The sequence below is a fragment of the Rhinoraja longicauda genome, chromosome 40 (assembly GCF_053455715.1).
Source record: "Rhinoraja longicauda isolate Sanriku21f chromosome 40, sRhiLon1.1, whole genome shotgun sequence".
In the NCBI taxonomy this organism is placed as follows: Eukaryota; Metazoa; Chordata; class Chondrichthyes; order Rajiformes; family Arhynchobatidae; genus Rhinoraja; species Rhinoraja longicauda.
Genome location: NC_135992.1, coordinates 4124635 through 4140959, shown reverse-complemented (window position 1 = coordinate 4140959; position 16325 = coordinate 4124635). Strand labels below are relative to the sequence as shown.

General features: G+C 48.3%; 1 protein-coding gene across 1 annotated transcript in view; it reads right to left on the bottom strand.

Annotated features, from left to right (window-relative positions):
* serhl (serine hydrolase like) overlaps positions 1–16325 on the bottom strand; it is a 43254-nt gene that overhangs the window by 23843 nt on the left and 3086 nt on the right. Inside the window, exons 2-3 of the mRNA XM_078430449.1 lie at positions 7699–7772; positions 2808–2996 (exon numbers count right to left, since the gene is read on the bottom strand). Coding sequence (XP_078286575.1) covers positions 2808–2996; positions 7699–7741 — 232 coding nt within the window. The 5' untranslated portion in view covers positions 7742–7772. The remainder of the gene's footprint in view (positions 1–2807; positions 2997–7698; positions 7773–16325) is intronic.

Here is a 16325-nt window from a genome sequence, read left to right as displayed (position 1 = left end):
GTTGCCAACTGTCCTGTATTAGCCGTATTAACACTGAAGAAGTCTGGTCTACCCCAACAGTTGCTGACGACCTTCTACCGCTGCACCATAGAGAGCATCCTAACACATGGCATCCCTGTGTGGAAAAAGTTTTTCCTCATCTCAGTTCTAAATGGCCTACCTCATATTCTTAAACTGTGGCCCCTTGTTCTGGACTCCCCCAACATTGGGAACATGTTTCCTGCCTCTAACGTGTCCAACCCCTTAATAATCTTTTTATTCACAAAATGCTGGAGTAACTCAGCAGATCGGGCAGCATCTCGGGAGAGAAGGAATGGGTGACGTTTCGGGTCGAGACCCTTCTTCAGACTGATCTCAAGAAGGGTCTCGACCCGAAACGTCACCCATTCCTTCTCTCCCGAGATGCTGCCCGATCTGCTGAGTTACTCCAGCATTTTGTGAATAAATCGATTTGTACCAGCATCTGCAGTTATTTTCTTATAATCTTATACGTTTCGATAAGATCCCCTCTCATCCTTCTAAATTCCAGTGTATACAAGCCTAGTTGCTCCAGTCTTTCAACATACGACAGTCCCGCCATTCCGGGAATTAACCTAGTAAACCTACGCTGCCCGCCCTCCATAGCAAGAATATCCTTCCTCAAATTTGGAGACCCAAAACTGCACACAGTACTCCAGGTGCGGTCTCACTAGGGCCCTGTACAACTGCACACAGTACTCCAGGTGCGGTCTCACTAGGGCCCTGTACAACTGCACACAGTACTCCAGGTGCGGTCTCACTAGGGCCCTGTACAACTGCACACAGTACTCCAGGTGCGGTCTCACTAGGGCCGTGTACAACTGCACACAGTACTCCAGGTGCGGTCTCACTAGGGCCCTGTACAACTGCACACAGTACTCCATGTGCGGTCTCACTAGGGCCCTGTACAACTGCACACAGTACTCCAGGTGCGGTCTCACTAGGGCCCTGTACAACTGCACACAGTACTCCAGGTGCGGTCTCACTAGGGCCGTGTCAGAGAGGATGATGCTGTCCAGAATCTGATGGTACTCGCTTTCAAACTTTTGTGCATGGAAACAGGCCCTCTGGCCAACCGAGTCCGCGTCGACCATCGATCACCCATTCACTTTAGTTCTATGTTATCCCACTTGCGCATCCACTCCCTACACATTAGGGACAATTATTAAGGGGTTGGGCACGTTAGAGGCAGGAAACATGTTCCCAATGTTGGGGGAGTCCAGAACCAGGGGCCACAGTTTAAGAATAAGGGGTAGGCCATTTTAGAACGGAGACGAGGAAAAACTTTTTCAGTCAGAGAGTTGTAAATCTGTGGAATTCTCTGCCTCAGAAGGCAGTGGAGGCCAATTCTCTGAATGCATTCAAGAGAGAGCTAGATTGAGCTCTTAAGGATAGCGGAGTCAGGGGGTATGGGGAGAAGGCAGGACGGGGTACTGATTGAGAATGATCAGCCATGATCACATTGAATGGCGGTGCTGGCTCGAAGGGCCGAATGGCCTCCTCCTGCACCTATTGTCTATTGTCTAATTTATAGAGAACCAATTAACCTACAAACCTGCCCGTCTTTTGGATGAGGGAGGAAATCCATGCAAAGAGGACATGCAAACTCTGCACGAGAGATTGGAATCGAACTCGGGTCTCTGGCCCCGTGAGGCATCGGCTCTACCAGCTGTGCCACCCTCTATCCCAGCGGCTGCCATCTTGCTGCTCAGAGATTGTGCCCTCGGATTCCCATCTTGCCCAGGGAGTTTGTTTTGGCATTGCCGAGCCGAACCCATGTTCCAAAACGTTTTCGGCTTTTGGTCACAGGTACTGTGGAAGAAAAATTAATATCCTTCCTTACTTAATTTTGACTGGAATTGAATGAGGTGACGAAAGGGTGCTTGGATGTGACAATTGGTATCTCTCGTTGGCCAGGGGTAGAGGAAGTTTGTGGGAATCGGCAAAGTAAGATTAGACGTAATACCTCTTGTCTGGGAATGTGTGGAAAGTAAATGTAACCATGTAAAAATGTAAAAATTAAGTAAAGGAAGGATATTAATTTTTCTTCCACAGGTACGATCATCCATTATAAACGTTCCACTCTTCACAATCGTTGTTCCAAATCTAATTCACCTCACCTACACGCCAGTTCCTGTTGCGATTATTTCTTTTTAACATGGATAGTTTGGATGGCACACAGAACAAAGCTGTGTGCAGTTTTGGTCTCCAAATTTGAGGAAGGATATTCTTGCTATTGAGGGCGTGCAGCGTAGGTTTACTAGGTTAATTCCCGGAATGGCGGGGACTGTCATATGTTGAAAGACTGGAGCGACTAGGCTTGTATACACTGGAATTTAGAAGGATGAGAGGAGATCTTATCGAAACGTATAAGAGTATTAAGGGGTTGGACACGTTAGAGGCAGGAAACATGTTCCCAATGTTGGGGGAGTCCAGAACCAGGGGCCACAGTTTAAGAATAAGGGGTAGGCCATTTAGAACTGAGATGAGGAAAAACTTTTTCAGTCAGAGAGTTGTGAATCTGTGGAATTCTCTGCCTCAGAAGGCAGTGGAGGCCAATTCTCTGAATGCATTCAAGAGAGAGCTGGATAGAGCTCTTAAGGATAGCGGAGTCAGGGGGTATGGGGAGAAGGCAGGAACGGGGTACTGATTGAGAATGATCAGCCATGATCACATTGAATGGCGGTACTGGCTCGAAGGGCCGAATGGCCTCCTCCTGCACCTATTGTCTATTGTCTATTGTTTCACTGCTCCTCGGTACCCGTCAAAATAATAAACCTAAACCGTGCCATATATCGTAAAAATCAAGATGGTGACCAAATACTCACTCTCTGGGAGCAAGGGAATGAGTCGGTCGAAAGAGTTTGCGTTGTCTGCCCAGCCATGCAGGCATAACACAGGCCAGCCGTCCGCATTTCCCCAGGTCTTGGCGGCAATGTGGCCCCAGGGAACTGTGACCCTTAGCTCACGGCACAACCCTGTGAGGAGACAACAAACAGGGGAGAGGGGGGAGAGAGGGGAGAGGGGGGAGGAGAGAGAGGGGGGAGAGAGAGGAGGGGGAGAGAGAGGGGGGGGGAGAGAGGGGGAGAGAGAAGGGGGGAGAGAGAGGGGGGAGAAAGAGAGAGGGGGAGAGAGAGAGAGGGAGGGAGAGGGGGGGAGAGAGAAAGAGAAAGGGGGGAGAGGGAGAGGGAGGAGAGAGGGAGAGGGAGAGAGAGGGAGAGGGAGAGGGAGAGGGAGAGGGAGAGGGAGAGGGAGAGGAGAGGGAGAGGGAGAGGGAGAGGGAGAGGGAGAGGGAGAGGGAGAGGGAGAGGGAGAGGGAGAGGGAGAGGGAGAGGGAGAGGGAGAGGGAGAGGGAGAGGGAGAGGGAGAGGGAGAGGGAGAGGGAGAGGGAGAGGGAGAGGGAGAGGGAGAGGAGAGGGAGAGGGAGAGGGAGAGGGAGAGGGAGAGGGAGAGGGAGAGGGAGAGGGAGAGGGAGAGGGAGAGGGAGAGGGAGAGGGAGAGGGAGAGGGAGAGGGAGAGGGAGAGGGAGAGGGAGAGGGAGAGGGAGAGGGAGAGGGAGAGGAGAGGGAGAGGGAGAGGAGAGGGAGAGGGAGAGGGAGAGGGAGAGGGAGAGGGAGAGGGAGAGGGAGAGGGAGAGGGAGAGGGAGAGGGAGAGGGAGAGGAGGGAGGGGAGAGAGAGAGAGGGAGAATATATCGGCATTATTGGAGTATTACAAGTCTGAAGAAGTGTCTCGAGAACGTCAACCATTCCTTCTCTCCAGAGATGCTGCCTGTCCCGCTGAGTTACTCCAGGTTTTTGTGTCTATCTTTGGAATATTACAGATATAGATACAGATATACAATGCAGAAACAAGCCCTTCGGCCCATCGAGTCCGTGCCCCACCAGCGATCCCCGCACACTACCCTACACACACCAGGGACAATTTACAATGATGCCAACCCAATGAACCTGCAAACCCGCACGTCTTTGGAGTGTGTACACTTCTCGGTCTGACATCGAAGGGCAGCCGTAGTCAGGATCGGACCCGGGTCCCTGGCGCTCAAAGCGTTGTACGGCAGCAGCTCTACCGCTGTGCAAGGTGATGCCCTTGCGAGCAATTTTGGGCCCCGTATCTGAGGAAGGATGTGCTGGCTTTGGAGAGGGCCCAGAGGAGGTTTACGAGAATTATCTGGGATTGAGTGGGTTATGGTGAGTCACAGGCGAAGTACGTTGAGGTAGACGTTTATTGGTAATGTTAAGAACCGTGACAATCAACGCACCAAACGACAGACAACCATAAATCTTACTGTCTCCTTCGGAGGATTAAACCAGACTGCCCAGTTCCTTTACCTGCGCACCACCTCACCTCTTCTACCAATCAGAGGGTTCGATGGTCTGGACCAATCCCTGTGTCAACTACAGGGTTAACATATGACGGTCGTTTGACCTGTGCTCGCTGGAGCTTAGGATGAGGGGGGGCCTCATTGAAACTTACCGAATAGTGAGTGGTATGGTGTATAACTTTATTTGTCACGTGTACATAGGTGCAGTGAAATTCTTTCTTGTACACAGTTCGGTATACGTATCACTATATATAAGCACTTAGAGGGGGTGTGGAGAGGATGGTTCCACTAATGGGGGAGTCTAGGATCGCAGGCACGGCCTCAAAATAAAAGGACGTTCCTTTAGAAAGGAGATGAGGAGGAATTTCTTTAGTCAGAGGGTGGTGAATCTGTGGAATTCTGTCCCACACAAGGCCGTGGAGGCCAAGTCAATGGATATTTTTAAGGTAGAGATTGATGGATTCTTGTTTAGTTAGGGTGTCAGGGGGTGAAGGCAGGAGAATGGGGTTAAGAGGGAAAGAGATAGATCAGCCACAGGTTGAATGGCGGAGTAGACATGATGGGCCGAATGGCCTAATTCCGCTCCTAGAACCTATGAACTTCTGGCTATCACAGTAAGGGGAGCTTGTGGACAATTTCAGCTGAGGGATGGCACCAGCGGCCACAGGCAGCGGCAGCAGCCATTCTAGGATGCAGTCACATGCCCTAGCACGCCCGCAACCTTCCTGGAAAACAACCCAAGGCAACAGCGGGTCGGCCGTCAAGCGCGTCTGACTGTCACATTTACCGAAAACTGAACAATTAAATTCCTACCTGCAGCAGTGTAATGGGTCTGTAAACACAGCACTCAATAGATAACATGGTAAAAAATACCAGACTCAATACATTTTTGAAACGCCATTAATGCCAACAAAACAGAAGTCCGAAGTTCCTCGCGTAGCCAAAACAGATCATAGTTTGGAGTTTAGTTGGTGTTTATCGTGTTCAATAGACAATAGGTGCAGGAGGAGGCCATTCGGCCCTTCGAGCCAGCACCGCCATTCAATGTGATCACGGCTGATCATTCTCAATCAGGACCCCGTTCCTGCCTTCTCCCCATACCCCCTGACTCCGCTATCCTTAAGAGCTCTATCTAGCTCTCTCTTGAATGCATTCAGAGAATTGGCCTCCACTGCCTTCTGAGGCAGAGAATTCCACAGATTCACAACTCTCTGACTGAAAAAGTTTTTCCTCATCTCAGTTCTAAATGGCCTACCCCTTATTCTTAAACTGTGTGGCCCCTGGTTCTGGACTCACCCCAACATTGGGAACATGTTTCCTGCCTCTAACGTGTCCAACCCCTTAATAATCTTATACGTTTCGATAAGATCTCCTCTCATCCTTCTAGATCTATCTCCGACAAATGACACCTTCTCAGCCCATCACATCATTTCAACAGCCATATGGTTGCAGAGAAGAAGCTGTTGCTGAACCTGGACGTTAGTTTTCAGGCTCCTGTACCTTCTTCCCGATGGCAGGATTGAAATGTGAGTGTGGCCAGGGTTGTGTGGGTCCCTCATGACCCAGGCTGCCTTTTTTGAGGCTGCTACAGAGCCCTTCGATGTCAGACCGGGAAGTGTACACGACTTTTTGTAATCAAACTCTATCAGGGTCAGTACTGGTGGCAAGAGAGTCAACAGTGTTTGTCTAACTCGTTATCACCTAGGCCACAGCCAGCAATGGAACGTTTCCTTGATCAACGTTACTTTTTTTGCGAACCTTTAATTCGTTTGGTCAATATCTCTCTATATCATCGTCTCTATCTCTCATTTCTCTTTCCCCTGACCCTCAGTCTGTAGAAGGGTCTCGACCCGAAACGTCACCTAGGGGGCGGCACGGTGGCGCAGCGGTAGAGTTGCTGCCTTACAACGAATGCAGCGCCGGAGACTCAGGTTCGATCCTGACTACGGGCACCGTCTGTACGGAGTTTGTACGTTCTCCCCGTGACCTGCGTGGGTTTTCTCCGAGATCTTCGGTTTCCTCCCACACTCCAAAGACGTGCAGGATTGTAGGTTAATTGACTTGGTAAATGTAAAAATTGTCCCTAGTGTGTGTGTAGGATAGTGTTAATGTGCGGGGATCGCTGGGCGGCACGGACTCGGTGGGCCGAAGGGCCTGTTTCCGCGCTGTATCTCTAAATCTAAAAATCTAAATCTAATACTTTTCTGCAGAGCTGCTGCCTGACCCGCTGAGTTACTCCAGCTTTTTGTGTCTGTCTTGTGTTTAATTGTCATGTGTACCGATAACATTCTTACTTGCAGCAGCACTACAGGCCTGTAAACGCAATACACATTGATAATATATATATATTTAAATCAATGAATCAATAACCATAATACTAGTGCAAAGAAAGGTCCCAAAGTTCTTAGTGGAACCAAAGGCAGTCCATAGAAGTTCACAGTTGACTTAATGTTGAGTGGTGTTCAAGAGCCTGATGGTTATGTGGAACGAGCACTTCTTAGTTCAGCTTAGTTTACCGTCACGTGTACTGTGGTACAGTGAAAAGCTTTTTGTAGTGCGCTATCCAGTCAGCGGAAAGACTATACAAGCTGTCCAGAGTGTAGATACAGGATAAATGGAATAACATTTAGTGCAAGATAAAGTCCAGTCAAGTCCAATTAAAGATAGTCCGAAGGTCTCCAATGAGGTAGACGGTAGCCCAGGACATTCCCTAGTGGGTGAAATAGGATAGTTCAGTAACTAGGGTTGCCAACTTCCTCACTCCCAAATAAGGGAAAAAAGGTGATGTCACCTCACCCAGCCAGCAGCCACGTGCTCCCGCTCCACCATTGGCAGCCGCCCGGGCCTGGAGGCGGGTTGCTATGCAACCTCCGTTAGGCGGTGTCTGGGCGTACAGTGGCCCCCGGGCCAACGGTGCCCGGGCCTACAGTGTCCAAGCCTACAACGGCCCCCAGGCCGACAGTGTCCGGGCCTACAGTGCCCCCCTGGGCCTAATACGGGACAAGGGCAGTCCCGTAAGGGACAAACCAATTTTAGCCCAATATACGGGATGTCCCAGCTAATACGGGACAGTTGGCAACCCTACTTATAACAGCTGGCAAGAAACTGTCCCTGAATCTGGAGGTCTTGAGGTAAAGTGGCTGAGATAAAGTGGTGGACGATAATGTGCAATGAAGAAGGGTCTCAACCTGAAACGTTACCCATTCCTTCTCTCCAGAGGTACTGTCTGACCCGCTGAGTTACTCCAGCTTTTTGTGTCTATCCTCGGTTTAAACCAGCATCTGCAGTTCCTTCCTACACACAAAGTGGTGTATGCTGGAGATGACCCACACACCGAATAACAAAGGCAGGACTCACCTTGCACAGTCGCCGTTGACAACCATTTTGAAAAGAAAGACATTTCCTTCACGGGGAACCGGATTTATTTAGCCCTTTGGAGAGAAAAAAAATTGCACCCATCAATGAGTTATGGGCCCAAGAATAGCTGTGATTGCATTCCCCTTATACCTCAGTGCTGTGACTATCACATGACGTGATGGTATATCAACCCTACCCCAATTACAGTCTGAAGAAGTCCCAAAATGTGGGCGGCACGGTGGCGCAGCGGTAGAGTTGCTGCCTCACAGCGCCAGAGACCCGGGTTCGATCCCGTCTAAGGGTGCTGTCTGTACGGAGTTTGTACGTTCGCCCCATGACCGCGTTGGTTTTCTCCGAGATCCTCGGTTTCCTCCCACATTCCAAAGACGCTCGGGTTTGTAGGTGAATTGGCTTGGTATAAAGTGTAAATTGGCCCTATTGTGTGTAGGATAGTGTTAATGTGTAGGATGTCGCCGGTCGGTGCAGACTCGGAGGGCCAAAGGGCCTGTTTCCGCGCTGTATCTCTGGCCTAAACTAAAAATATCACCTATCCATGTTCTCTAAAGATGCTGTACTGACCTGCTGAGTTACTCCAGCACTTTGGGTCATTTTGTGTATACCAGCATCCACAGACCCTTGGTATTTATTCACAAAATGCTGGAGTAACTCAGCAGGTCAGGCAGCATCTCAGGAGAGAAAGAATGGGTGACATTTCGGGTCGAGACCCTTCTTCAGTCTGAAGAAGGGTCTCGACCCGAAACATCACCCATTCCTTCTCTCCGGAGATGCTGCCTGAACTGCTGAGTTACTCCAGCATTTTGTGAATAAATACCTTCGATTTGTACCAGCATCTGCAGTTATTTTCTTATTCCACAGACCCTTGCTTACTCCATTTCCCAACAAGTAAGAGAGTACATTACCGCCATTATCCCTGGGGCTTGCACTCTCAAACCACAAGTGGCGTTCTACCATGTTGTGATCTCTACTCCCCAGATGATCTTTAATTACAAGATCTGGTTAATCCTCTTTCCTGCCCCTCATACTCTTCCGCCTGTATCCCTCTCTCTAGCTTCGCTTTTCACTCTTTCGTCTTTTAGACTTAGGCTTTTGAAATACAGCATGGAAACCGGCCCTTCTGCCTACCGAGTCCACGCCAACCAGCGACCACGCGCTCTCCTTCACACTAGGGGCAATTTACAGAAGACAATTAACCTACAAACCTGCACGTCTTTGGAGGGTGGGAGGAAACCGGAGAACCTAGAAAAACCCCACAGGGAGAAAGTACAAACTCCACACAGACTGCACCCGCAATCAGGATCGAACCCAGGTCTCTGGTGCTGCAAGGCTGCAACTCTACGCTGCGCCTAAGTGCCATCCTTTCCCCTCCCCCACCTTATTTGACGTCCTTTTGTCCCCTTTTCATCTTTGGTCTTTGCCCACCCATCTGCCAATCAACCCACCCGTCTTCCTTCACCTGCATCCACCTATCACTTGCCAGGGATAGACACAAAAAGCTGGAGTAACTCAGCGGGACAGGCAGCATCTCTGGAGAGAAGGAATGGGTGACAATTCGGGTCGAGGCCCTTCGTCAGACTTGTTAGGGATTAAGGGAAACGAGAGATATAGACGATGATGGAGAGAGATAAAGGACAAAGAATGAACGATATGCAAAAAGTAATGATGTTGATGGAAACAGGCCATTGTGAGCTATTTGTTGGGTGAAAAGGAGCAGCTGGTACGACTTGGATGGGGAGGGGTTGGAGATGGAATGCTAGGGTTACGAGAAGTGAGATAAATCAATATTCATACCACTGGGCTGCAAGCTGCCCAAGCAAAATATGAAATGCTGTTCCTCCAATTTGCGTTTAGCCTCACTGACAAATGGAGGAGACCTAGGACAGAAGGATCTGTGTGGGAATGAGAAGGAGAATTAAAGTGTACAGCAACCGGGAGATCAGGTAGGTTGCCAGGCTTTTTGTCTGGTCCCCACCTCTCTTCCAGCTTTATCTCCCTTACGAGTCAGTCTGAAGAAGGGTTCCGACCCATCACAACACAGTATCTATCCATGTTCTCCAGAGATGCTGCCTCCTGACCCGCTGAGTTACTTTTAGACAATAGACAATAGGTGCAGGAGTAGGACATTTGGCCCTTCGAGCCAGCACCGCCATTCAATGTGATCATGGCTGATCATTCTCAATCAGTACCCCGTTCCTGCCTTCTCCCCATACCCCCTGACCCCGCTATCATTAATAGCTCTATCTAGCTCTCTTTTGAATGCATTCAGAGACTTGGCCTCCACTGCCTTCTGAGGCAGTGAATTCCACAGATAGGAGTCAAGATTCAGGCAACTGCATTTTCTTGCGTCTCCACCGGTTCTGTAAACTCCAGCGAGTACAGGCCCAGTGCCTCTGTACCATGTTAACCCACTCATTCCTGGGATCATCATTCTTGTAAACCTCCTCTGGACCCTCTCCAGAGCTAGCACATCCTCCCTCAGACATGGGGCCCTTGTCTTGTCTTGTCGATACTGCACCAATCGCCGATGTTGGGCTATAAACGTGCAGTCCCTCATGCATGCAGTTGCAGAATTAAAATTTAGTGTTTACAAGCAACAGTTTAAAAGATTTACTATCAGCAGCAGATTTTCTGTGCGGTGGCAAAGGATTCCAAACAGGGATGGTTCTGGGTTACAGCGAGTAGTGGAAACAGTCTTTGTTGTTCTGGATGGTTAGGGCCCTCGTGAGACCGCACCTGGAGTACTGTGTGCAGTTGTACAGGGCCGTAATGAGACCGCACCCGGAGTACCGTGTGCAGTTGTACAGGGCCCTCGTGAGACCGCACCTGGAGTACTGTGTGCAGTTGTACAGGGCCCTCGTGAGACCGCACCTGGAGTACTGTGTGCAGTTGTACAGGGCCCTCGTGAGACCGCACCTGGAGTACTGTGTGCAGTTGTACAGGGCCCTGGTGAGACCGCACCTGGAGTACTGTGTGCAGTTGTACAGGGCCCTGGTGAGACCGCACCTGGAGTACTGTGTGCAGTTGTACAGGGCCCTAGTGAGACCGCACCTGGAGTACTGTGTGCAGTTGTACAGGGCCCTAGTGAGACCGCACCTGGAGTACTGTGTGCAGTTGTACAGGGCCCTAGTGAGACCGCACCTGGAGTACTGTGTGCAGTTGTACAGGGCCCTAGTGAGACCGCACCTGGAGTACTGTGTGCAGTTGTACAGGGCCCTAGTGAGACCGCACCTGGAGTACTGTGTGCAGTTGTACAGGGCCCTAGTGAGACCGCACCTGGAGTACTGTGTGCAGTTGTACAGGGCCCTAGTGAGACCGCACCTGGAGTACTGTGTGCAGTTGTACAGGGCCCTAGTGAGACCGCACCTGGAGTACTGTGTGCAGTTGTACAGGGCCCTAGTAAGACCGCACCTGGAGTACTGTGTGCAGTTTTGGTCTCCAAATTCGAGGAAGGATATTCTTGCTATTGAGGGCGTGCAGCGTAGGTTTACTAGGTTAATTCATAGAAACATAGAAAATAGGTGCAGGAGTAGGCCATTCGGCCCTTCGAGCCTGCACCGCCATTCAATATGATCATGGCTGATCATCCAACTCAGTATCCCGTACCTGCCTTCTCTCCATACCCCCTGATCCCTTTAGCCACAAGGGCCACATCTAACTCCCTTTTAAATATAGCCAATGAACTGGCCTCAACTCCCTTGTGTGGCAGAGAATTCCACAGATTCACCACTCTCTGTGTGAAAAAAAACTTTCTCTTATCGGTCCTAAAAGACTTCCCCCTTATCCTTAAACTGTGACCCCTTGTTCTGGACTTCCCCAACATCGGGAACAATCTTCCTGCATCTAGCCTGTCCAACCCCTTAAGAATTTTGTAAGCTTCTATAAGATCCCCCCTCAATCTTCTAAATTCCAGCGAGTACAAGCCGAGTCTATCCAGTCTTTCTTTATATGAAGAAAGTCCTGCCATATAACATATAACATATAACATATAACAACTACAGCATGGAAACAGGCCTGTCCGGCCCTACCAGTCCACGCCGACCATTCTCCCTGACCTAGTCTCATCTACCTGCACTCAGACCATAACCCTCTAATCCCCTCTTATCCATATACCTATCCAATTTACTCTTAAATAATAAAATCGAGCCAGCCTCCACCACTTCCACCGGAAGCCCATTCCATACAGCCACAACCCTCTGAGTAAAGAAGTTCCCCCTCATGTTACCCCTAAACCTTTGTCCCTCAATTCTGAAGCTATGTCCCCTTGTTGGAATCTTCCCCACTCTCAAAGGGAAAAGCCTACCCACGTCAACTCTGTCCGTCCCTCTCAAAATTTTAAAAACCTCTATCAAGTCCCCCCTCAACCTTCTACGCTCCAAAGAATAAAGACCCAACCTGTTCAACCTCTCTCTTTAGCCTAAGTGCTGAAACCCAGGCAACATTCTAGTAAATCTCCTCTGTACCCTCTCCATTTTGTCGACATCCTTCCTATAATTTGGCGACCAGAACTGCACACCATACTCCAGATTCGGCCTCACCAATGCCCTGTACAATTTCAACATTACATCCCAACTTCTATACTCGATGCTCTGATTTATAAAGGCAAGCATACCAAACGCCTTCTTCACCACCCTATCCACATGAGATTCCACCTTCAGGGAACAATGCACAGTTATTCCCAGATCCCTCTGTTCCACTGCATTCCTCAATTCCCTACCATTTACCCTGTACGTCCTATTTTGATTTGTCCTACCAAAATGCAGCACCTCACACTTATCAGCATTAAACTCCATCTGCCATCTTTCAGCCCACCCTTCCAAAAGGCCCAAGTCTCTCTGTAGACTTTGAAAATCTACCTCACTATCAACTACTCCACCTATCTTAGTATCATCTGCATATTTACTAATCCAATTTGCCACACCATCATCCAGATCATTAATGTAAATGACAAACAACAGTGGACCCAACACAGATCCTTGGGGCACTCCACTAGACACTGGCCTCCAACCTGACATACAATTGTCAACCGTTACCCTCTGGTATCTCCCATTCAGCCATTGTTGAATCCATCTTGCAACCTCACTATTAATACCCAACGATTTAACCTTCTTAATCAACCTTCCATGTGGAACCTTGTCAAATGCCTTACTGAAGTCCATATAGACAACATCCACAGCCTTGCCCTTATCAAATTCCCTGGTAACCTCTTTAAAAAATTCAAGAAGATTAGTCAAACATGACCTTCCAGGCACAAATCCATGTTGACTGTTTCTAATCAGGCCTTGATTATCCAAATAATTATATATATTGTCCCTAAGTATCTTTTCCATTAATTTTCCCACCACAGACGTCAAACTAATAGGTCTATAATTGCTAGGTTTACTTTTAGAACCTTTTTTAAACAAAGGCACAACATGCGCAATGCGCCAATCTTCCGGCACCATCCCTGTTTCTAATGACGTTTGAAATATTTCCGTCATAGCCCCTGCTATTTCTGCACTAACTTCCCTCAATGTCCTAGGGAATATCCTATCAGGACCTGGAGACTTATCCACTTTTATATTCTTCAAAAGTGTCCGTACCTCCTCTTCTTTAATCCTCCTAATTTCCATCACTACTCTACTTGTTTCGCTTACCTCACATAATTCAATATCCTTCTCCTCGGTAAATACCGAAGAAAAGAAATTGTTTAATATCTCCCCCATTTCTTCCGGCTCAGCACATAGCTGTCCACTCTGACTCTCTAATGGACCAATTTTATCCCTCACTATCCTTTTGCTATTGACATATCTGTAGAACCCCTTGGGGTTTACTTTTACATTACTTGCCAAAGCAGCCTCATATCTTTTTTTCGCTTTTCTAATTTCCTTTTTAAGATTCCTTTTACATTCTTTATATTCCTCAAGAACCTCATTTACTCCCTGCCGCTTATATTTATTGTATATCTCCCTCTTTTTCCGAACCAAGTGTCCAATTTCCCTGGAAAACCACGGCTCTTTCAAATTATTATTCTTTCCTTTCCACCGAACAGGGACATAAAGACTCTACTCTCAAAATTTCACCTTTAAATATCCTCCATTTCTCTATTATATCCTTTTCATAAAACAACAATTTCCATTTCACTCCTTTTAAATCCTTTCTCATCTCCTCAAAATTAGCCTTTCTCCAATCCAAAATCTCAACCCTTGGTCCAGATTTGACCTTCTCCATAATGATATTGAAACTAATGGCATTATGATCACTAGACCCAAAGTGCTCCTCACCACATACCTCCGTCACCTGACCCATCTCATTTCCTAACAGGAGGTCCAACACTGCCCCTTCTCTGGTAGGCACCTCTACGTATTGCTGCAAAAAACTATCCTGCACACATTTTACAAACTCCAAACCATCCAGCCCTTTAACAGAATGTGATTCCCAGTCTATATACGGAAAATTGAAATCACCTACAATCACCACTCTGTGCTTACTACTAATATCTGCTATCTCCTTACATATTTGCTCTTCCAATTCTCGTTCCTTATTTGGCGGTCTATAATACACCCCTATAAGTGTTGCTAAACCTTTCTCATTTCTGAGTTCCACCCAAACAGCCTCCTTAATCGAGCCTTCTAGTCTGTCCTGCCAAAGCACTGCTGTGATATCCTCCCTGACAAGCAATGCAACACCCCCACCTCTTGCCCCTCCGATTCTATCACATCTGAAACAATGAAATCCTGGAATATTTAATTGCCAATCGCAACCCTCCTGCAACCATGTTTCACTGATCGCCACAACATCATACTTCCAGATGTCAATCCAGGCTCTAAGCTCATCCACCTTTCTTACAATGCTCCTAGCATTAAAATATACACATTTAAGGGACCCATCCCAGGAATCAATCTGGTGAACATTCTCTGTACTCCCTCTATGGCAAGAATGTCTTTCCTCAGATTAGGAGACCAAAACTGTACGCAATACTCCAGGTGTGGTCTCACCAATGCCCTGTACAACTGCAGCAGAACCTCCCTGCTCCTATTCAAATCCCCTCGCTATGAATGCCAACATACCATTCGCTTTCTTCACTGCCTGCTGCACCTGCATGCCTACTTTCAATAACTGGTGTACCACGACACCCAGGTCTCGTTGCATCTCCCCTTCTCCGAATCAGCCACCATTCAGGTAATAGTCTGCTTTCCTGTTCTTGCCACCAAAGTGGATAACCTCACATTTATCCACATTATACTGCATCTGCCATGCATTTGCCCACTCACCTAACCTATCCAAGTCACGTTGCAGCCTCCTAGCATCCTCCTCACAGCTAACACTGCCCCCCAGCTTCGTGTTATCCGCAAACTTGGAGATGTTGCATTTAATTCCCTCGTCCAAATCATTAATATATATTGTGTACTGTGTGCAGTTGTACAGGGCCCTAGTGAGACCGCACCTGGAGTACTGTGTGCAGTTGTACAGGGCCCTAGTGAGACCGCACCTGGAGTACTGTGTGCAGTTGTACAGGGCCCTAGTGAGACCGCACCTGGAGTACTGTGTGCAGTTGTACAGGGCTCTAGTAAGACCGCACCTGGAGTACTGTGTGCAGTTTTGGTCTCCAAATTCGAGGAAGGATATTCTTGCTATTGAGGGCATGCAGCGTAGGTTTACTAGGTTAATTCATAGAAACATAGAAAATAGGTGCAGGAGTAGGCCATTCGGCCCTTCGAGCCTGCACCGCCATTCAATATGATCATGGCTGATCATCCAACTCAGTATCCCGTACCTGCCTTCTCTCCATACCCCCTGATCCCTTTAGCCACTAGGGCCACATCTAACTCCCTTTTAAATATAGCCAATGAACTGGCCTCAACTCCCTTGTGTGGCAGAGAATTCCACAGATTCACCATTCTCTGTGTGAAAAAAAACTTTCTCTTATCGGTCCTAAAAGACTTCCCCCTTATCCTTAAACTGTGACCCCTTGTTCTGGACTTCCCCAACATCGGGAACAATCTTCCTGCATCTAGCCTGTCCAACCCCTTAAGAATTTTGTAAGCTTCTATAAGATCCCCCCTCAATCTTCTAAATTCCAGCGAGTACAAGCCGAGTCTATCCAGTCTTTCTTCATATGAAGAAAGTCCTGCCATCCCAGGAATCAATCTGGTGAACATTCTCTGTACTCCCTCTATGGCAAGAATGTCTTTCCTCAGATTAGGAGACCAAAACTGTACGCAATACTCCAGGTGTGGTCTCACCAATGCCCTGTACAACTGCAGCAGAACCTCCCTGCTCCTATTCAAATCCCCTCGCTATGAATGCCAACATACCATTCGCTTTCTTCACTGCCTGCTGCACCTGCATGCCTACTTTCAATAACTGGTGTACCACGACACCCAGGTCTCGTTGCATCTCCCCTTCTCCTAATCAGCCACCATTCAGGTAATAGTCTGCTTTCCTGTTCTTGCCCCCAAAGTGGATAACCTCACATTATACTGCATCTGCCATGCATTTGCCCACTCACCTAACCTATCCAAGTCACGTTGCAGCCTCCTAGGATCCTCCTCACAGCTAACACTGCCCCCCAGCTTCGTGTTATCCGCAAACTTGGAGATGTTGCATTCAATTCCCTCGTCCAAATCATT